General features: G+C 45.4%; 1 protein-coding gene across 4 annotated transcripts in view; it reads left to right on the top strand.

Moving 5' to 3' along the window:
* TMEM266 (transmembrane protein 266) overlaps positions 1–23,615 on the top strand; it is a 628,375-nt gene that overhangs the window by 204,524 nt on the left and 400,236 nt on the right. For all 4 annotated transcript variants that reach the window (XM_085643695.1, XM_085643694.1, XM_085643696.1 and 1 more), the window contains one exon: positions 4,479–4,552. In XM_085643695.1, the coding sequence (XP_085499821.1) occupies positions 4,479–4,552 (74 nt within the window). The remainder of the gene's footprint in view (positions 1–4,478; positions 4,553–23,615) is intronic.

The raw sequence follows: 23,615 nt of genomic DNA, 5'->3' as shown, positions 1-23,615 counted from the left end.
GCCCTGGCCCGATCGCGGGCTTAAGATTACACCAGCCCCTACATGAAGGCCCCGCACCCCGTGCAGACAAAGACAATATGGCCGCTTGGGAGAAGATGGTGAAGTAGAGTCACAAAATGGCCGCCGACCATCTATTGAGGTCCCCTTGTGCACCACATAAAGTCCAGACCTGGCATGTAAAGTACAGGAGTTCCACAGAAAAGAAGCAGTAGGCCACCATGAACGGTTCCTCGAGGACGTCAGGTGTCGCTCTGCTGGATACTCTTGCGGGCACGGTGAGGCAGGCAACCACGAAGCAGGCAGCAATGAACGGGGAGACAAAGTATCCGCAATTGAGCTGGAGAGCGATTGATCCTGGGTGCCGGTAAAGCCAGATGCAGGCACCAGTGTAGCACGATCATAAACAGCCATTGCGTCCCCGCAAGAGGACAAAAGCACTGGCAGACCCACGCCTTGTTGATGACAAACGGGGTGCTCACGACCCGCAGCCGACCGTATGGAGTCAAACCGCTCACTCAGCGCTTGCAAGCCAAGACACATTTGTAGACGAAAGTCCCGCAGGGCAGCCAGAACGGAGCCGCATGTCAGCGGAGGCTGCGCCCCCACATCGGTAGCAATCCGGGACGGCACTGCGGAGCTGGTGTCTGGTAGAGGGAGGGCGAAGCGGGCAGCGGGCGAGACCGGAGTAGCATCTCCCAGCCGCGAGCAGGCAATCAACGCCATGTTTTACCGCAGAACGGTACAGTGGCCAGGGGGGGGGGTCGTAGCAAGGAGGCAATTCCCCTCAGGTCTGCGCCGCAACAGGGAAAAGCCAACAGTCGCTGCCCTTCCCTCGGGTTCTCTTTGCAGCCGACTAGGCAATAGAAGAAGGGGGTCTGCAGCCTCCCACAGCGCGGTCCACAGAACGGGGCAGGAGACCCGCCGCACCGGGGCTTACCCTATAGCTCCAGCCCATCAGGTGCGGGGTGCAGGAGGTGTCCGGGCGTCCCTCCCCCAGCCCATCCGGCGACAGTCCGTGGTGTGAGGTGGGACCGGGACCTCGGGGCTCAGGTTTACGCTAGCGGGTCCGGTAACTGCGGAGCTTCCAGGGGGCCGGCCAAGGCCACAATAGAGCAGGGGTCCAGTGCGGAGAACAAAAGCACCAAGAACTCTGGCGTCCGGGCGGGCTAAGACTCCGGGAAAGCGGCGGCGCGGTCATCGCGTCGTCGCACACGTTGCACCTCGAAAATCGGCGAGGATAGGAGTCAGGATGATAGTCCGAGGCCAAGGGCCGACGGAGCCGGGCGCTCAAGCGTCTGCTCCGGTCGCCATCTTGGCTCCTCCCCCTCATTGGATAGTCTTAACTGGACACAGTTCTCCCTGTCCAATCCAGCTACAAAAGGGTGAGAAATAAAATGTCACCGTGGTACTCGCCTTACGCTACGGTCACTTAAGCAAGCTTGTAAAAGATTGGGAAGGACTTGGAGGAAAGACTACAATGAATTGAGTAACAGAAATATAGAGAGTCTATAAAACTATAACAAACTGAAATTAAAAAAAGCACAGGCGCTTTATTATGAGGGAAAAATTAACTCCGCAGCTAATGGTTCACGGGAAATCTTCCACATTGCGAAGAATCTCCTAGAGCTCGCATCTCCTGGAATACTACCCGATATCTCTTCAGATCGTTGTAATGAACTTGCTGATTTTTTTCCATGGAAAGATTCAAGATATATACAATGCATTTCCTGGCTCTCCCTGTCCCAGTGACCGCCTACTAACGAACAAGCCCCTGATTTTTACATCACGCTTTTACCTGCTATTAGGGGTGGGCGGAATTTGCGTAATCGCGTTACGCAAATCTCCGCGAAACGGTAAAAAATCTCCGCGAACACGCAGAAATTCCGCGAACACGCGGAATTGCTTGTTCGCGATACTTTTTTCCTGTTCGCAATCGCTGTTTGCGTGCTCGGGGTGAAATATCTCGCGAACACGCATATTGAGAACGCGAACAAGCAAAAAATTTCGCGAAGTCGCGGAACGCAGATTTTTGGGCAATTTCGCGTTCTCCGCGTAACGCGAAATTACCCAAATTCCGCAAATTCCGCGAACGGAACGGAATTTACCGCCCAGGCCTACCTGCTATACCCTGAGCATTATTGGAGGAACTCTTTTTGGAAATCTTCTCCCAAATAAAATCTGTCTCCAGCCCTCGATCCGGCTTCTCCTCACTTCCTTCGCAAATCCAAAGACGTGAGACTCCCAGTCATACTGGAGGTGATAAATCTTTCTATCTCTACCAGCCAAGTCCCTTCACCCTGGAAACATGCCATGGTGAAAGCTCTACTCTAAAGGCCGAGCCTAAACCCAGATGTCCTGGCTAACTATCGTCTCATCTCTCTGCATCCGGTGATTTGCAAGATATTAGAAAAGTATGTTAACACGACCCTCTAAGCATTTTTAGAAACCCATGGTATTCTGCAATATTCCCAGACTGGGTTTTGCCCTCAGCATGGAACAGAAACTGCTCTTCTTGCCGTGTTCGATGAATCTAAGAAGATCCTCGATCAGGGAGGAGCAGTAGCTATCATCCTCCTGGATCGAAGTTTGGTATTCAATACGGTCAATTTTGACATTCTTCTAAACAGACTCAGGGGTGTTGGTGTCTCAGGTGGTGCTATTACCTGACTCCGGTCCTACTTAGATGGTAGAACATTCCAGGACTTTGCAGGAGATTCTATTTCTACGTCCCTATCGCTCAGCTGTGGAGTGCCCCAGGGCTGGTCTTTGAGCCCTACATTGTTTAATGTCTACATGAGACCACTTGCTGATATTATCCTGCCATTTGGGATTAAAATTGTCACATATGCTGAAGATACGCAGTGGGTTGTTTCCCTCAACCACTCTCCGAACTCTCCTTCTGACCTGGAATCCTGTCTGGAGAAAGTGGCATTATGGATGGAACACTCCTGTTTTAGGCTCAACTGAGAAAAACAGAACTAATGCTCTTGGGCAACACGATTAAAACTGATTTTAAACTTACATGGCCAATCTGTCTTGGCCCTGCCCCGACTCTCAACACTAAGATTAAAAACATAGTCGTTTGGCTGGATAAGTCTTTTAAATCTGACCACCAAGCAGTGAAATTAGCAGGAGTCTGCCACGGTACTCTCCGACTGCTACGGAAAGTTCTACCTCTACTTCCCATGGGGGCAAGGAGAATAATGGTTCAGGCGTTGGTACTCTCCCCCTTGGACTATGGCAACTCTCTCTACCTGGGAGCACGTAAGTCAACCATTGGGAAACTCCCAGTCGTCCAGAACTGTGCTGCTCGGTTGTTACTTGATACTCCTAAAACTCAGTTGGCTAAGCCTGCTTTGAAGACCCTACACTGGCTGCCAATTTTGGAAAGAATACAATTAAAATCCCTGTGTTTAGCCCATAAGACCCTAAGGGGGAGGATCCTTTAATTAATGACTCTCATTACTTTTTACTGCCGCACAAAATGCCTTTGCTCAGCTAAACTTAGCGATAATTCCCAAAACCAAAAGGGTAAGAAGTGGAGGCAGGTCCTTCTCTTAAAATTCAGCTAGATTCTGGAACCCCCTGCCCCTACACCTTTGCTCAGTCTCGCCACCGTCTTTCGAAAGCTTCTCAAAACATGGTAGTTTCAAACTGGCACACTATAAACTTTCCATTCTCCTCCTTCTATGCTGCTAGCGCTGGGATGCCTTAGAGTAGCTATGCTCTCAACAAATGCTGTTAATAATAATAATAATGATATACAGGAGCACTGTAATCTTTTCACCAGTGCATCTTCTGCATAGACTGCACTCTTGTAGGTGGCCCAGAGCCTGGTATAAGTGCTTCCACCAGTGATATCTGCCTGCACCACAAAGGATGTCTCTTGGACTATCTTTGGGTCTATGAGTAAGTACACCAACTTACGAAGCCCTCCTCCCATTCCCACTGCTCTCCTTAGGTCTCTAAATCTCAACAAATATCTTACTCTGGGATTATAGAAAATTCTAAGAGAATGTTGCCTATCACCACCATCTTGGCCCGCACCATACACATATATAGCAGGCAGCAAATTCTGCAATGATGTTTAAAGTGCCACCAAAGGACAGGGTGGTTGCACAGTCATTACCGCCCATAATCGCAGTGTCTCCACCTCAACCGTCGGGTGGGCACAGCATGCTTGATAGGAAGAGACTAATACTTCCTCCCATCATAGTCTAAATAAAGGCTGTTAATGAGGCTCCTTTTATCATATATTTTATGTGCAGAGAAAAACGTTTCTGAGGAACACATAGCTTTATAAACTTTTGTCCCAAAATGAAAACTGACATTCTGAATTCCTTATATGTTTTAGATGCCAAATGCTACTGTTATGTAACTATCTGCTTGCTGATAAATTTCAGGCTCATTCATCAAGTTAGACAGTGACTCTGTATGTGATATTGTAGTAATATCGGTGATCACGTTTTGTGTTACAGTTTCAAGCGCGTCACAGTTTGTAGGAATTATCCACTGGATTAGCCTTGCCATTCTATCAATGTTTTTTTCAGAGGTAAGTCGAATATTACAAACTGATTAATGATGCTGTGTATTTTCTGTTTCTTTAAACTATTGCTAATTATGTTGTAAATAAATGGAAACATTAAAAACTAATTTACTCCATATGCTTTCTCGTTTATGGAAGCATTCTAAGATATTTGTGTGTAATATTGTTAACAGAAAACTGAAACAACATACTAAATATTGCAGGTTAATTTAGCTTGTGACATACTATAACTGTTACGTGTCCAAGTGTGGATTGACTATCTTCATAATCAACAATTTACCAATATCAAGACGACCAGTGACTGTCTTTCGGAGCCTCGCTTTTCTGAGATTGGAATAACTACAAGAAGTGCTTATATAGCTGACTCTCTCCTTTTCTTGGGTCCTAATCTACTGAAAAGCAATGACTTTTATGCTTTTCACAGAGCTCACCGAGGCTCGGGCTTATTTTCAGGATTTCTGTTTTGAGCTTTCTTGCTGTTATTCCTGCTTCATGGAGTGCTCTAAACCTAGACAAGGCACCCTCTTTCTCTAGTCTCAGCATTAATTTTACTTACATAAGGCTTAAGGGCATGCATCCTCTGTGATGACTTTTTTGAGGCAGATGCATAAAGCAGATGTGTGGCCAGGGTACGAGACCTGCAGTTTGGGAGGAACTAGGTATTATCCTTAGTCACCAGAAAACAGTCCTGCTTGAGGCAGTCCACAAGTGGGCGGTGTCTTCAGTTTGCATCATGCTCTCAATATCTCAATGACCATAAAAAATTCGAGTAAAATCCTGATCAGTTGGCACCTTGCTCCACATACTTGCAAGCAATGAATATAGACAAACCAGAGGAATGTTGGAGAGGCTACAACGAGGTGGGAACAGACACCCACATCTTGTGGAGTTGCCCTATGTTCGAGAATATTGGGAGGGGATACTGCGGGCAAAAGAGGAAATTATAGAATTGCGGGTCCCTCCAAAGCCATGTCGCATTATGTCTGTGATTAAGTCCCTGCGGCACTGGAGCACCCGGCAGGAACCTAGGGGTGGGGGAGGCTAGCTGATTAGCTCATGGGGGCCGGGGGCTTTCCTTTTCCTTTCTGCTTGGGGCCTGTCTGTGGTGGAGGGGGGTGGCTCGTGGCTCCTAACACGGCTACTTCTGAGAGAGGTTTATCCTGGTAGTTGTCGTCTCGGCACACTGACATGTGGGTGGGGGGGGGATGTATTCGCTCAGGGGAGGGTTTGGGGACAGCGCATGGTAGGTGGAAGTGGCCCAGATTGTACTTGACGTGGTTTTATATGCGGATGGCGGCCACTGGCCAGATGAACATTGTGGATGTCAACTGTGTCTGAGTAATGCAATAAAAATTGTTTTTGCAAAAAAAAAAAAAATGTCTGTGATTAAGTGATGTTGCAAAAAGAGGTCCTGTGAACTGGTCAGTATAATGTTTTTCTTTGTAAAGCAAGTGTTCCTGTCTCAATGCGGTGGCTATCTGCAACCATACATTCACGACTGCTATCATAGATTCTGTAACATTTTGGGAATGGAGGACATTGTGTATGGCATCAAAGGTGGGGAACTCGCCTTCTCTTGAGTTTGGGCTCCGATTTTTGACTGTTTTTCAAGAGACTATACGGGCGTTACTTGCCCACAGTTGTTGAGAGCACTGTAGATCATATCATGCTGAATGAACCGTGTCATCCTATATTTGTATCCCTGAGTTTGAGCAATTTTAAAGGGGTCTTAATCATCCCTTCCTAACATGATTGTGCTGAGCACTGTCAAAGGAATGGAGAAGGAAGCGTAGAATAGTCATTGTTGATTGTTGCCGTCTGAATTATAACTTTAAAATACAATACAAAATGATTGAGTCATATAATAAAATGTCCACAGGTGCGGCACAATCACCTAAATCTGCGCTCTGTACAAAACAATTAGTGAAGTCCACTCTAGTAAACTCCCAAAGCAAGAGAGGCAGTGGGCATGGTCCAGCCTACAGTATGCTCCCATTGGTCTGTTACTGTTAAAACATTGGTGTCTGCAGGAGCGGCGTATTCATCTAAATACGGAGTCTGCGAAAGTACTTTCCTGACTGGTAAAACTTATTGTCTGCCACAGCACATTATTGGAGTCCCAACATTAGAATCTGCATGTGGAGCATCCCATTACCGTTCATGGAAATGGACCAAAATTGATGTCTGGCAGAAATAGTAGCATAAATCTTTACAATTTAAGTGTCGGACTATCAAGGTTAGAAAATGTACTTTTTTTTAACAATAAAGCTTCACCTACATTCACAGTCCGGGGAACATCAAAGGCTTTGCCTTGAATTGTAATATCCAGTGTCTGCACAAATTGTAAAATTTAATGAAGATTTGTAAATCAAACTTTCTTATCTGCCCCCTTTTCCACCAGGTGATAAAAGATGTGCCAGTGTTGCAGGGATTCTGCTCATGCACAGAACTATGCGCAGGAAGCCAGGACCTCAGTGAATTGTGGTGTACCAAAAACTCACCTCAGTACCCAGAACCCCTATCCGACCAGCTTCCATGTCCCATTCGTTATCCGTATTTTCTCGGAGGTCCCAATGTATAGACAACCCAGAACAAGTGACTTAGAGTACTCTCAGGAATGGTGGGAATCAGAAATACCTGTTCGCTGCTATTTTCATATCAGTCCACAACATGAGTAATCAGAGACACAGTAAAGTTTAAAAGGTTTATTTTATAAACTACGTGTCCTAAGATGCAGTACTTTGGCTAACATAAGCAGACAAATGATTATAATTAAAACCATCAGCATTGTTACAATACCATAGAAAATGAAGGGAGAAATCATATTACAAATGACAGTGGAATACAGCCACCTTCCCTTCACTAGTAGGCTAGTATTATTATATTATTATACTAAGAGAAGGTCTCTAGGCTTGAATGGGGAACCCCATACTGTAAAGATCAGTTTAGGTGAATCACATCACAGGATCAGCTTTGCTCTGCGCCTGGAAATGTTCTTCCCCAGAATGTCTTTCTAACGCATGCAAACTGTAAAATTAAAGGCTCTCGACATTCAGGTATTTGCAGCTGTGTGCGTATTATGGCTAGAGAGTGGGCCGATCAAGCTGAACTCAAAAACATACATGGTCTGGCGGCTCAGAGTGTTTTGCACACAATGTTCTGACCAAGGTCGCAGTGCACGTCTAGGGATGTGAACAACAGGCAGTTCTCATGTGAAGAAAAGGCAAGCAAGCAGTTCTCAAATAATAACATGTCTCTGCAGTGTCGTGTGCAAAAGCAGCAAAAGTGGCAAGATGGCTTTTCTAACATCTATCGCGCTTATGCTGACATAGCAATGTATGTATCTAAATCGCAATACATCATGTAAAGGCTCAACGAGCCCAGATGTAGGAACACACAAAAAAAATGTGTGGTTTGTGCAAGGGAAGCTGGACGATAAACAAGTTAATCCATCAATGTGTAAGCACAGTACGTAGCAACAGTTTCCAAAAGGAAGTCATTGGAACGAGTTGCAAAAGTGTCCGCCATCCAGTCTAATAAGGTAAACGAACATACATGTTCTTCGACCACTGGAGCCTCTAGCACATTCAGAGGACAACTGATGTGTTCTTCCAGATAACTTCTTGCCAAGAAGTCATACGCTGCCGTTCTGATGTCCCAATTCCCTAGGACTCCATGTGCCGCACCACAGACCATAATCCTAACACCAGAACAGTCCAACTCATGAGCCACTAATGGACTCATCAGTCGATCATAATCCGGGGCAGGAGACACCGAGTTTGACCAGCACAAATCCAGAGCCCATTCGAAAGGACAATCTAGGCAATGAAAAACAGGTTGTACGCATATAAAGTAGGCAAACCGGAAGGATAATCCATAGGCTATGCTCAGGGTAGCCAGTGGTAAAGTTCCATAGTATTCAAGCATTCGGTTACGCAGATGGAGCAGCCGGGACAGGCTGTCGCGTGACACAAAGTGTGCAGCCATTGCGCAGTACGCAGACCAATAGCAGCACGCCAGCCGTGAGGGCGAGAATCAACGGGAGCCCTCCAAAGACGTTGGAAATAGAATGAAAAAAGGCCGGTATCACACCAAAAATAGTTTGGAAGGAGGTCACGAGGCCGGAGCCCACAATTTGGAAAATTGTGCCAAGCCAGTCGTTGATGAGGCGTTAAATATAGTTTGAATCAGGGCACCAAAATGAAGTGGGAGATCAGTATTTAAAAGCGCCTGCACCTCGGTACGGGTGTTGGCTACGTGAAGGACAAATGTTTCACCGGACGAAGTCAGAGCGACTTCTTTTTGAGACAATAGAGCCCTTATTCTGCTCATCTTGTTGAACTCTGCTTTCAAGGTTGGAATGGAAGGCCAGATGGATACATCCAGCCGCTCATGCGGGGGTGGGAAAAGGACATTTTTACAGCAAACTACTCTCTGTGATACAGACACAATGTAAGGAATTCCCACTAGCATCCCACAGCAAGCCTCATTATTTAAAAGCAAATAACTACCGTTAGCTAACAACGTGAAAGAGGGTGTAATAGCTGGCACTGGAATCCCTTTCAGGACGCATGCTAAATTAGGTGCTTGCACATTGCACGCGCCATGCAATTGGATGTGCCTACAGACAACAGAGTGATCAGGTGTGGAAGAGCATTCCTCACCCTTCAAATAAACTTCTTTACCTTCTCTCATGCACCTGTATGTAAATGGGAGTGACCATACTTCATGCAGGAAAGCAGTACCCAATGGTTCATATCTGCCTAGGGCATAATGCTTCATGCACGAACTGAATTTAAACAAAGGAAATGGCAATGTGATTAACCCGTGGATAAGCCACAAAGCTGAGTTCAATTCGGCCACTGAGAAAGGCAAAGGTTCCAACGTTTCAATATGCAGTAATGAGTATGTTGCATCTTTCATGGACATGAATTGTTGTTTCGCAGTTAGATTAAAAGGAAGGAATAACGATGAAGTATTCATGTAGTCCCAGGGGACTTTTCCAGCCTTTAACGTTTGCAAAGTCCATGCAAACTGCATTATAGAACGCAATTGATTCTGACCATGATACAAAACAGACACATCATCCTGTACAATATCAACAACAGATGAAACAATATTATCTGATGTGTAAATTCTGGAACAAAGGGTGTTAATGCTATTATCTATAACAGCTAGCACTTTTTCCATATTGGCTTGATCAATAGCTCTCAATCTGGAAGCAGCTTCAATTTGTGATAACTTCCAAACCTCGTTATAAATAGCATACACCCATCTTTTGGACCTGCCACCCACAAGGCCCTTAACAAAATCATTCAAATCTATTTTGTCATGTAATTTAGATAAATGAACTTTAACAGATACCAAGGTGGAATGTTGCAGCCAAGACTGGCATAACATCCCAACAGAGTAGGTAGTAACAGAATGAGAAGATTCAAAGCGGGGGTCTACGCGAACCTGCGTATACCCAGGCTGCAGACCTAAAAAACGATGTTGACAGGAATCTGAGCTTGTCTGCCAAGTCAACCATCCTTCCAAATCTAATTTGGAAATATTGAATGATGTGTTTGTAATGTATGACTGCAACGCATCAAGGGACAGATCTGTATGATTATCCCATTGCGGATAAGCACCCAGATCTGGAATAGAGGGGCAATTCAGCTTTTTAGAAGTAGCTCATCCAAAACAGGGGGTCTGAAAAATAGTCAAATTCAAAAATAATATGTGGTTCGGGATGAGGCAGGCACGATGCAAAGCTTCTGCTCCTTGTACCTGCCATGGTTTAGAACCCCAAACAGATTTAAGATCAATAGTAGCTTTCCACAGATCATAACCCCTGACCGCTAAATCATCCATAAAGTATTTGGAATAAAATAATTTAGTGTGTGTCAGCCTAACCTTCGAGGCAGACTCCGCTGCCATTTTCAAATATAAGGCGGCAGGTTTTGAAACACTGAAATCAGTAAAATAGGCAAATTTGTTCACCAATGTGCTGGAGCTGCCTAACATTGACGTTTGACAATGTTCCCATTGTGTATAATTCACAAAATTACGATACGTATTGGCTTTATGTAGGAAATGATTGCCATAATGTTGATAGCAAAACAACTCCCCGTAGTTAGCAGTGTCTAAATACAAATCTTCAGCATCAAAAGCGGCATAATATTTCAAATCAGAAAACAGTGCTTCTATGGCCTGAACGTCCCAATCATCAGAGTGGATGTTTTGTTTAACCACATCACCCATAGAAACACGAAATACATTCGGAACTTAATAACCTCAGTGGGTCCATGAATTTGAAATTTAACAGCATCCAACGCAATCCCATCTAACACAGGCCAGGCAGTAATATTCACAAAAGTCTGGTCTCTCTTCATGATGTGTGATGAGGAGTGGGGGGCCAAAGTTCCATCAATTAATCTAATTGTCGATCTTTCTTTTAGGTAGTGTCCGTTCACAAGACGAAAAAATACCACAAATCCGATGGACATAAATAAAAAAAATACATATGAGCATTAGCCAAATGTAAGTCCAAGGGGGAATCAAAAAATGTCTTTTAAACCAAACAGCAAAAATAGAAACTTTTCACGGGGCCCTGGAAGTCATAGACTTAGTATCACAGGAGAAACGTGACTGGGTAACTGCAGTTGATTGTAAAACAGGCAATGTTACATCTCCAGGATAAGCTTACTCAGTATCTTCAGGTAGACCACCAGCCGGTGGTAGCAACAAAGGATCAGTAACTGTATGCATCTCGATGGCAACATCAGGCATGGTGGTAGGAGCCGGAGCCAAAACAGAATTTCTCAGCATCGCCGGGCAAGAGACCGCTGGAGTCATACTAAGAAGAATCGGCCACTCGCTGTAGTTTGACATTGTCAATGGAGATGTACCTGTTATCCTTACGACCAGGAAGTAGAGGTAAAATGACTGTTCTTGTACCCTGCACGCCAAGCACTGGAACCAGGGCACGATAAGAGGGGCCGAACTCCTTCTTGTTCTCCACCTTCTCATGGACCAGGTCACCAACTCGAGGTAACCAGCCAACTACCGGAATCTGAAGCACAGCATCAGATGTGGAGGTCAAGTGTTCCTTCGCAAGACTATCTCTGGTCTCTTGTAGACTCTGTAACACAGCACAGTGATCATCTACGTCAAAGGGTGCGGCAGACGCCGCCATGTCTAGACCATCAAGATCCGGGACAAACATTTTTATGCCAAAGAGCATCATGTATGGGGTCCGCCCACCCAGAGACCTTCTAGGGAGATTATTAAGTGCACGTTGAACATTATGCAGATGGGTAAACCAGTTCCGGCCAGTGCCTAAAACCCTAGCTGTCAAGGATTGCTTTAAGTCACGGTTCATTCACTCCACTACACTATTACCCTCAGGTCGGTATGGAGATGAAAATTTGACTTGGACCCCAAGGATTTCATGGCTTCTTTGTACGCCTTAGAGGCGAACGCAGGGCCCTAATCAGAATGAAAGGTACCACACGCAAAACTTCCCACAAAGACACGCAAATCCCTGATGACAGTGTGAGCATCAGCACTCCTTTGTGGCCATACCCAAAGAAAACGTGTGCACGAATCCACTGCAACTAAGATATACTTGTACGCAGTATCAGAGGAGAAAGGACCGCAGTGATCTAAATAAACACAACCAAGTGGTTTATTAGATATGTACAACTGAGTTTGTGGTGGGCGCGCAGCAGTTGAAGGTTTAATCTGCTGGCAAATGTCACAATCAAGAACATAAGTGCAAGCCTGTTTATATAATCCGCGCCACCAGTAACAGGGTAACAGTTGCTGCAACGCCGGCATGGGCAGAGGCCATACCCTCATGAGCCGCTGTTATCAACGACCCATCAGGCTTCGTTACAGTGAATAAAGGATTATTCATTGGTGACACACATGTTTCAACAACTCCCTGATATTCCAATTGCTCAAGGATATCCGCGACATGAGATCTAGCTTCGCGGTGCATGGGCTATTGGGGATGGTCTGCAGTCCGCGTTGGGAATCAATCTGTCACCAACGTCGTTAATTCTCACTAATGGGACGTTATCAGGACTTAAGTGATAATGGTAACGAGAAGGGAAACCTCTCGGGTAATCACTTCCCTTCTCTGTTGCAGCGATAGCTGCCAAAATGTCATCATCGATCTTACTTTTGGATCTTGTAAATGCTGCTACTAAATATGTCGCCACTGCTGTTTTCGCTGCCTCGTCAGCCAAGCTGTTGCCGAAAGCGTGGACACCAACTCGTTGATGACCAAGAGTGTGAATTACAATCACGAGAGGCAGATGTTCTATAAGTTCTGCCACTCGAACCCAAAGCATTTTATGCTTAATTGTGCTACCTTTGGAATCACGATATTCATTTTGAGACCAAAAGAATAGATTGTCGTTAAAAGACTGAACACAGTAAAACGAGTCACTCACTATAAGAGTAGTAACCCGAGGATCAGCAAACTCTAGTGCAAGCACCAGAGCACTGAGCTCTGCCAACTGTGCGGTACAATCACCCAATGACTGCGTATGAACGACATCAGACTTGAATTCTCCATTCTCGAAAGTGCCCGCTACAATTGTGCAGGCCGCTGAATAGGCATGCTTCGATTTCGTCGCCGGTTGCGCCGAACCGTCAGTATAAATGACACAATGGTAATCTTCGAGCGGGCGCAAAGACAGAGGAGCCGGATGAACACATTCATATTGCAAGTACTCCTGCGTCTACAATGAGGCGTCAAAGATATAGGTGACATCTGGCGATGTCAGAGAAGTGGCCCATTGTATCCAACGTGGATGCAAAGCTTTTGAATTGGGTACACTGGCTTTCGTCACTGCCTCTAGGGCAGGATACGGTGTGACCACCAACATGTGTTTTCCTTGCTATAGCGCTCGTTCTTTAAGAATCGCCATCAGCACCGCAGTCAAAACTTTTTCGACTGAGGAAAAGCGCAGTTCAACCGAAGTGTACAAGTGTGATTTGTAGGCAATGGGGACTGTGTCGCCCTCATTTAACGTCAAGTACGTGAAACCCACTGCGCCTGGCACAATTCTTATCACCAGGTTAGTGTGGTTATCACCTGTCAGTAAGTATTTTGAAGCAAGAAGATCAGCCTGCAAAGATTGCAAAATAGCTGAATGCTCTGGCAGCCATCTGGATTTGGAAAAAGTAGGTTGTACCAAGGCATATAGTGGCTTGATACGCTGGGCATAATCGGGAATGTACGTACGACCGAAGTTCAGAAAGCCCAGCAAAGACTGTAATTTATTCAATGTTGTAGGAGCACGCAGACATGCGCACTTCTCCAATAAGTGAGGAGATAATCCTCGATCCTCATTGTTGAGCTCGTAGCCCAAAAACAACACTGTATACTCTGCAATGTGAGACTTCGCAAAATTGAATTTGTAACCGAAGTCTGCAAACATAACAATAATGCGATCAACGCGACACAGATGCGGCCACAACTCGTCGTCCGTGAGATAGATATCATCAGCATACGAGTACGCATCTGGGTCAATGCTCTCTAACAGAGAGACTACACGTGCGGCAAAGACGCCAGTGCTGTTTTTATAGCCCATGGCCAATCTTTTATATTGTTTTTGCTTGCCGCCAGAAGTAAACGCTGTCCACTGACTACTAATAGAGGACAGGTTATGGCTGTAAAAGCCATTGGATATGTCAAGTGTGGTTTTAAACCTTTTACGCACAAGACTATCAACGAGGGCAGAACTGTGGGTATTCTGTACCGCGCACGTCCGGCAATGTGAGTTTAAATGCCGGTAATCCAAAACTAGGCGGTACGACGCATCAGGCTTAGTTACAGTGAATAAAGGATTATTCATTGGTGACACACATGTTTCAACAACTCCCTGATATTCCAATTGCTCAAGGATGTCCGCGATGTGAGATCTAGCTTCGCGGCGCATGGGCTATTGGGGTTGTGGTTGAGGCATAGACCGCAAGGGAATCTCATGGCTGGGAGACAATTTATCCCAGCCCACCTGAGTACGATACAAAGCCGGTGCAAGCACCTGAGCCCACTCTTCGGCAAACCTTTCAGCGTGCTCCCTTGGCACTGTGTGCGCAAAGGACGGGAGGATTACCTCCTCCCCTCTAGGAGCATCTAAAATGAAAGCCGGGGGCCAGTCTGCCTCTGCCAAGAGAATGTCATAGGAAGATGTCAGATTATCCCAAAAAATCCCTTGTATTGTGCGTTGTATGTCACCTTCAATTAAGAGTACTATGTCATATAGTCAGTCAGGGGGAGCCACTCTAGTGTCAGCAGTTTCTACAGTAATGAACATGTCAGTTGCTGTCGCCTCCAGAAATGGACGCAGTGCTTGCCGCACTACTGTAACCTCCGCTGCGCTGTCGAGCAGCGTTAGTGCCCATGACAGGTTCCGAAGCTGCGTCCGCACTATCTGTGGCATACCTCACTGTTAGCGCAGCAACCTTCTTCTTCTGAAACGGGGGACGTTGACGTGCAAACTCGTCTTGCTTGCCTTTACCGTCAGCCTGACGGGGTTGCTCACTTCCTTGTTGGGCACCCCGACCCTTGCCACGTTCTCCGCCACCGGACTGTGAGGCCGATGTTTCCTGTGAAGAACGAGGAGAGCGTTGTTCAGTAACCTGAAATCTATCATGTGACCTAATTCTAGTGCGATCGCGCAAATCGTATGTGCGTTCACTAGTCGGCTGTACTGGAGATGCAGGACGAGACCCCTGTTTCTGTTGCTGCTTTCCCTGTTTCTTTGTTCGCCAATTTTACTTTGGAAAAGTTGGACGATCGTCTTTAACAGACGAACTCACTTTAGTATGTTGTATTAAGTCAGGAATGACTATAGTTGGTTTAACCCCTAAACTGCTGCGGCCAATAGTTCTATATGCTTCCGCAATAATTTTAGGCAACTCTTTGGGCTTATCGAGCTCATCGACACGGGCTAAGCCATTAGCCACTTGGAACTGTACCCCATCTCCCTTGAGGTTACCAAGAGCGAGAGCGGCAACTACGTCGAACACCCCGACAAGCCGCATTCCCAACTCAACAGCTGCCTCCGGACCGTGCTTATCTTGAACATGTTTAATGACGGAGGGAAGCACAGCCATAGACGGAGTGCCAAAGCACTTCGAGTACACCGCAGCAAAAACCTTACCCCAGTTGTCACACTCGGACACTTCTAGGACCAAATCTTTCGGCAAACTAATGGTGAGGATCCTGTGTTTCTCAACAGGAGTAGAGTGCGGAAATACTGCTTCCAGTTGATCAAATTTCTCGGCAAGCCAATAAGGCAAATCGTCCTTATTCTGGGGGCGCTTGCCCATCACCGACTTAACTGTGATGGTGCTAATAAATACCGCAGGGTGACCAGCCGGAAGTCCCGCAACAGCAGGTGCCCCCACCTGCACGTTGCGTGAAACGTATTGCACTAAAGCCCTATGTACTGCAATTAGGGCTGTATGGAGTGTACGCAATTCACCCACCGCAATAGTCAAATAGCGGGGGTGAGGCGTAAATCCGGCCAGCACCGGCCATGTGGCCCCTGGAATCGACAAATGGACATTCTAGCCGGTGCAACTGCATGGGGAAGGGCGCCATTAAACCAAATGCTATGCTGCCAGGCTGAAAGGGGAATCTCTTGCGTCCTATATGGTGTATAATTTGCTGGGACCCGCTTGTGAGTATACGAGTGAAACGTTTTATCATCCGCATTCACAGCCGGCAGCGTCCCCCAAGAGTAAAACAACTCGTAAGGATGTAACGCATTGGCACTCACCACAAAAATAACGGCCATCCCATCGTCGGGTACCCCATACTGCGTCAAATGACGCCGCAAAGGCGTACGGCTATGCGCTGCAATTTCGATCGCCATAAGGACACAGAGAAGAACAATGGATTTTACAGTAGCACAAGGGTTCAGAAATAAAAAACCTTTTTAATTAACAAGCTTGAGGGAACCTATCGTACTAACAGGTAGGTTAAAACCGTCACTCCCGCTATCCGGAAACAAGAGTGAGGGTGTCGAGGACTAATATAAGCACTACTAAGGCATTTCAAATCAAAAGACCAAACATTAGGTGCGCCATGTTGCAGGGATTCTTCTCATGCACAGAACTATGCGCAGGAAACCAGGACTTCAGTGAATTGTGGTGTACCAAACACTCACCTCAGTACCCAGAACCCCTATCCGATCAGCATCAGTGTCCCATTCGTTATCCGTATTTTCTCTGAGGTCCCAATGGATAGACAACCCAGAACAAGCGACTTAGATTACTCTCAGGAATGGTGGGAATCAGAAATACCGGTTCACTATTATTCTCATATCAGTCCACAACATGAGTAATCAGAGACACAGTAAAGTTTAAATGGTTTATTTTATAAACTACGTGTCCTAAGATGCAGTACTTTGGCTAACATAAGCAGACAAATGATTATAATTAAAACCATCAGCATTGTTACAATACCATAGAAAATGAAGGGAGAAATCATATTACAAATGACAGTGGAATACAGCCACCTTCCCTTCGCTAGTAGGCTGGTATTATTATACTAAGAGAAGGTCTCTAGGCTTGAATGGGGAACCCCATACTGTAAAGATCAGTTTAGGTGAATCGCATCACAGGATCAGCTTTGCTCTGCGCCTGGAAATGTTCTTCTCCAGAATGTGTTTCTAACGTATGCAAACTGTAATATTAAAGGCTCTCGACATTCAGGTATTTGCAGCTGTGTGCGTATTATGGCTAGAGAGTGGGCCGATCAACCTGAACTCAAAAACATACATTGTCTGGCGGCTCAGAGTGTTTTGCACACAATGTTCAGACCAAGGTCGCAGTGCACGTCTAGGGATGTGAACAACAGACAGTTCTCACGTGAAGAAAAGGCAAGCAAGTAGTTCTCAAATAATAACATGTCTCTGCAGTGTCGTGTGCAAAAGCAGCAAAAGTGGCAAGATGGCTTTTCTAACATCTATCGCGCTTATGCTAACATAGCAATGTATGTATCTAAATCGCTGCCTTCACTACACCAGGAGAAGCATTAATTGACAATATGCATTGGTTAGTTTCAGGGTTCGATCATACAGTTGTTGCAGTGTTTGATGAGTGCTATGACCGTTCCAGATGTAGGCGTAACATAGTGTGTGGGATTATTCTTAGAGTGCACAGTTAATTTGGACATGAGAGTTCGCTAAATTCTTGTGAGAGATAGGTCAAAAAAGGTGCCCAGATTTTTTGAGAATCATTTGGGTTTTTCGCTATTGTCAATTTTTCCATAGCTAACAATTTTCTAATGCAGTAGTGCTGTTCCATTAGTTCTGAAGTCCTTATCTGGCCTCCATTGAGCTGTGATTGCGTGTGTAGCTGCAGGCAGTGCCACAGCTATCTGTCTCTCCTTAATCAAATGGGATGGGAGCCAGGTTCGTATGTGTGCTAGCCTGAGGATAGTGTAGGCAGGGAAGTTAAGAATGGCATCCTCAAAAAAGTATCTTTTGCCCTAAGAACTTAGTTCCAATATTGATTTAGCGCTGGGCAGTGCCAAAAAAGTTGCATCCAGAGTGCCTCTGTGTCTGCACCCCCTACAGCTTTTATCATTTCATTCAGGAAATCAGAAGTGTAACTTGACTGTGGTGCAGTACCAGTGTGATATGATAGGAGGTATTTATAAAGCACACTGTCACTCATGACTGAGCATCCTGGTGCTAGCTGAGCAACAAACATAGTAAACCACTACTTAACACTAAGTATTGTAGTATGAAGAGCTGAGGAAAGAAAGGGGATCCTTGAAATCAGTAGGTCAAATGTCTGCAGGAATCGTGGCATAGCGGAAAAAAGCCAAGTTATGAGTAGTTTCCTGAATTCTGTTTCATTGTTTGTAAATCTGTATGGAACAGAGAGCTGATTCTAGATTTTGGACCCCATTAGAGAGAGAGATTTACCTCCCTTTGTTTTGCGTCTGAAAACAGGGATAGTTAGCCAATTAACATGGTTTTATACATAACATCTCTTGTATGAACGGACCTAGCAGTTCTAGTAAATATATCTTCCCATTCTTTACCCATTAAGTTTTGTTCCAGATCTTTTTCCCACCTCATTTGCCCACTTCATCCCACCTCATTGTAACATGTTTTCAGAATTCTGTAAACATCTGAGATCAGTTTCTTATTAACTTTTTTTAGTGGGTATCCTTTTTCAAAATTGGTTACATGTCTTGTGGTGTGTTACTTTGTTAGGTGTTGTACCCACTAATATTGAAATCTGTCTTTCCAAGAGGTTGTATTCTCTTTCATGTCTTTTTTTCCCCTCCTCTTGGAGTAAGTCCCATATTTTTTTCCTTTGGCATGATTCCCAGTTATCAAAAGAGGTGTCTGCTATAGCAGCAGAAACGTCTGCATTTTTAACTGTGGGTGTGAGGGTGGAAGGGAAAATCCCTGTGCTTTATCATACATTTTTACAGAAAAGACCAGAGCCATACAAGTCAGAAATTCTAACTAATGACTGATTATTTGTAACAATAGAATTCGGTAGTTGAGACCTCAGGAATGCCAGCACTTAGACTATTGAAATAAAGTGGGTTCAGAGCTACAAGTTCTTAACGTGATTATTTATTCTTTGGAATCTACATGCTAGGAGCAATGTTTAAAAATTGCTAATGGCACACTGACTCATTTTTGTCACTGGACATGCATTTAATTGAGTTTGTCCCATGGGTGATAAGGAATATCTAAAGAAGTCACTGAATTGAAGTGGCACTGTTGAATTAGAATGTCCCTGCTGAACAAATGAGCATGTACTTATGGCCTGAGTGCCCGACCGCTTATGAAACTGGTATCCTGATTTTTTTTATTTATTTGGTGCTGACATTACACTAATCTAACATGTGCAGAGACCACAGCTTGTACCTGTTAATGAGAGTTCCGGAACCTGCTCTGTGATCTGAAGGGGCGCACCAAGCATGACCTTATAGTGGGCCTTAGACTACTCTCCATGTCCTAGGTGAATCACATAATGCGGTGGTAGCAGCATACCCAGGTTTTTTTGACCTGGCATTTTTCTCTGCGTTAGGGAGAGGGGAGTCTGCTGGCACCTCTCCCTAACACACGGGGTAGTCTACTAACACCATTTTGGCGTATGCTGCGCTTTAGAGGTGCTTCCTTCCTTCCTTCTATGTAAAGTTCTGCTGTTATGTGAACCCCTGATCCTTATCTAGCACGACCACCGAGGGACCCTCGAGTGAGTGCACCTAGGGTTTGAGAAGCCCTAACCCTGAGCAGCTCCAGCACCGAAGTCTGCCTCCCCAGCATCCACGAGATCTGCGTGGGGGCCCTTCCGCTCCTTGCTGTTCACCGCGTTGTCCGACCTCTTGCCGACCGGCTTGTGGCCCTCTTCACAACGCACCACGATTGTTTCACCCCTAGTCTGGTTGCTCCAGACTGGCTCTTGCTCCCCTTCAACAGAGGAGTACCACGGACTCTCCTGGTCCACCCCAGACGCCATCTTGACTCCCCCGCTTGGGTTGCCACTGCCAAGATCCGCTGCCCCTTCCTGGGCCCAGCATCATCGACAGCAGACACCTTCGTGGGACAGCTCGCCCTCCATCCTGGTCGCCGCCGCGCCTCCTGGTCCGAGGAACAGCCGAGTCCGACGTCATCCACTCACCTGGTCGAGGTGACTTCAGCCGGTACCCTCCTGGTGCCCACACGATCGCTGGCTAGCGGTTGAGAACTGAGTCCCCTCTGCTTTCAGGTTTCCTTCATCACCGATCCAGGCTTGGATCTCGCTGAACATCGACACTGGTCGCCTGCCAGCAACTCTTCCTTCAGGCTCCTGAGACTACAACGAGGACTTCCGACATCTTGCCGAACCTTCCACGGCCGCAGCCTCTGGGCTAGGTAACTCGAGCATTTCGGTGCTCCATTGCAGGTTCGCTTTACAAGTGTCCAGTTCCTTTTCGTTTAGTCCCACTGATCGGATCACTCCGGAATCAGTAACTTTAGACTTTCTAACCTTTCCCATTCCACTTGCAGTGTAAATGGTTTCGTGCCCTTCGGGCACTTGTGTAAATTGTGCAACCAGAAGTATTTTCATAAGAGTTTTGTAGTGTGCTTAGCTCCCTGACTCATAAAGAGCCAGGGTAGTCTTGTTATAAATAAATATCCTTTATTTTCATAACAACTTGTGTGGTGTCCTTTCACTTGGTATTCAAGGGGTATATGTGATGGTAAACAGCTGGCTTAACACGCCCTCTAGAGTTTAGCCTAAAGACTGCTCGTATCCACGCTACTAGGATAGCTGGTCTATAAGGTTGACTTACAACCAATCATCAATAAGGGTCGTTTGGAATGATACACAGTGATCACTAGAATAGTGAGCACTACATATCAGGCCAACTTCTCACATTTGTAGGCTGCAAGACTGGAGGGTTTTTGAAAGGTGGACTCATAAGTCTTGTGGGAACTGCGTTCAGGTTCCACACGGTCTTCAGTGCTCTTGGGGGTGTTAACTTTTTAAGTCCCTCCATTAACGCCTTATCAACAGGAATTTTAAACATGACTGAGTGTTCTCTATTGTGCTTGCATGCCACAACAGCGCCTAGATGAAGAAATATAGACGTGTATGCCCTGACTTTTATTGGTTTTGTGATGCAATAGTGGATAAATCTCTTCCACTTGGTTGCATAACATTCATGTATAGCTGGTCTATCAGCCTCACTCAGTATGGCCATACACTCATCAAGAAGGTTTAGGTAGCCAACGTCAGATCACTAGGTTGGTCTGGGTGCCTGATCTGGCCTTTTTGCTGCGTGAGAAGGTCCAGCCTTATCAGTAGTTTCACATGGGGGACTAATTGACATCTCAGAAACATTGAGTACCATAGCTGTCTGGCCCAGGTTGAGGCCACTAGGAGAGGGGTCATGGACACCTGCCTCATCTTCCTCACCATGCACGGGATTAGTAGGAGCGGAGGAAATGTGTGGGAAAATAACCCTGACCCATTCATCCAGTGGATTGCCAAGAACTACCTGGAGGCAAAGCTTGGTCAGTTTGCCTTTCCTAGGGTGGTAAAGAGGTCTAAGGCTGGGGTTTCCCACCACTGCAAGTACCTATGTAGGATTTGCAGGTGGAGTTTCAAAAGATAGCAACTGTAAGTTCACATCAAGTTTATTTCAGACCAACAGCACTGGTGGTCAGGCAGCAACTACCGGCCAAGGTATTTCTGGCTCACCACGCAAAAATGTTCTACCACAATACTCTCTCATACGAGAACATACCACCTCAGATTCTACACATCCCCTTCCCTTATCACCTGAAAATAACTGAATATTTAAATCATTACCAACATACACTGAAAATAAAAATTACTAAAACATACATAAGAGTACATGGCAATATACATTGGCATTAACTTCAATACATCCTAAAGACAAACAGGAGTATTGCAGATAAAGAAAAGTTCCCATTCCAGGGTTATATGTATTTTACGTGGCATAATCTTTTAACATCTGTGGCAAGAACTTATTTCTTACTGAACAGGCAGTGGTTACAATTCCCTAACGGTTGTGATGAAGTTCAAAATCTTGCACTCCCATCTTTTTACACACATACTCAGATTTGGACTTGGGGACAATCACCGCCATGCTTTTGTTCCACACCTTCCCATTTTCAAGAATGACCACCTGGTCTTTGACATTTTTGATTAACACAGGTACAGAAAACCTAGAATGGACGTTCCTGAACCTGACAGGGAATTTTAATTCGAACATAATCCCCAATTTTGTCCTGTAATTTACTAAGGACCTTATCCTTGCCAATGGCACACTACTTCTTTTGTACCTTGTTCATACATCCAACAAGTTTTTAAGCCTTTCTTTACTCACACATTTTCTCCCCATCCACTCTCCCTTGAAATAAGACCCAACAACTCTTCCCCTCAACAAAGAAAAAGGAGCAATACATGTGCTAATATATTGGGTTGTTGTCATTGCTCATAACCTATCCTTTATAATTTTTTTCCAACACAAACTATTCACAGATTGCAACTATTCTTTGATAATGTGGTTGACTCTTTCGACAAGACCATTACTACGGATATGATGCAATGAGGTTTTACTATATTTAATATCATTTACACTCGCAAACTCGCACGTCTCCTTAGATACCAGTTGCGGCCCATTCCCTTGCAGGGGATTTCCATGTATAGTCATAAGCACTTGTTTTGTCCCGCCACTTAAGAGATAGAAAAGACAATAATGCAGCCTAACTAAATAGGCTTCAAAGGCCACAACTTCATCTTGATGTGAAAAACATGCCAGATTACTATGTTTTGTGCAATTTTTAATGGTGTTTAACACCCAGAAAAGCCCCCCTTCCCAAAACTCCTTTTTCATGATGGAGATGAAAGGATGGGATAGAGTAGCCCCCATAGACTGCTATTATATGTCTTAAACTAGATGCTGTGCCTTTAAGAAAACTCAAGAGACCACCAGTATCCCATAATGCACAATAAGTGGCAGCTACTTTTTTCCGGCTCCTTCTAATAGGACCCTGGAGCATTGAGCTCGACCAAATTAGGTTTTTTTCATCAAACATCTCTTCAGAAGTTTAACTCTTAAGTGTTTCACTCAACGTCTTTGGTCCTCCTCTACATTTTCCTGTCTTTTGCTGCCATCTCTTTTTGATAAGTGTCCAGACTGTGGAATGAAGAAGCCAAATCTGATCCTCATAGAGGATGTATTATTTGTCTACTTGCTACTCACGTTCCTGACTCCTGTTCCATCTGCAAAACCTTTTCCAAGCGTGCTCTGCGTGACAGGGAAAGGATTCGCCTTCAAGGAGCAGAAGAACGGAGACAACAGCAGTTCAAGTTATTAGGTGGAGCTTCAGGGCGAGGAGAGGGTCAGTCCTCTACCAGGACCCTATCTTCAGCCTCTGGGAGGGTCCCCAGCAGAAGACAGGCTGAAAAACAGTGTTGTTCCCGATCGACGTCGAAGAACACGACGTCGAGAGGAGCAGCGGCGACCTGTTCGTCGTCGACCCAAGGCTTTGCAACGTCGTGGAGAAGGTCG

This window comes from Triturus cristatus, chromosome 3_1 (genome assembly GCF_964204655.1).
Source record: "Triturus cristatus chromosome 3_1, aTriCri1.1, whole genome shotgun sequence".
Classification (NCBI taxonomy): domain Eukaryota; kingdom Metazoa; phylum Chordata; class Amphibia; order Caudata; family Salamandridae; genus Triturus; species Triturus cristatus.
The sequence above is the reverse complement of the archived record's forward strand: the minus strand, read 5'-3'. Positions and strand labels throughout refer to the sequence as shown.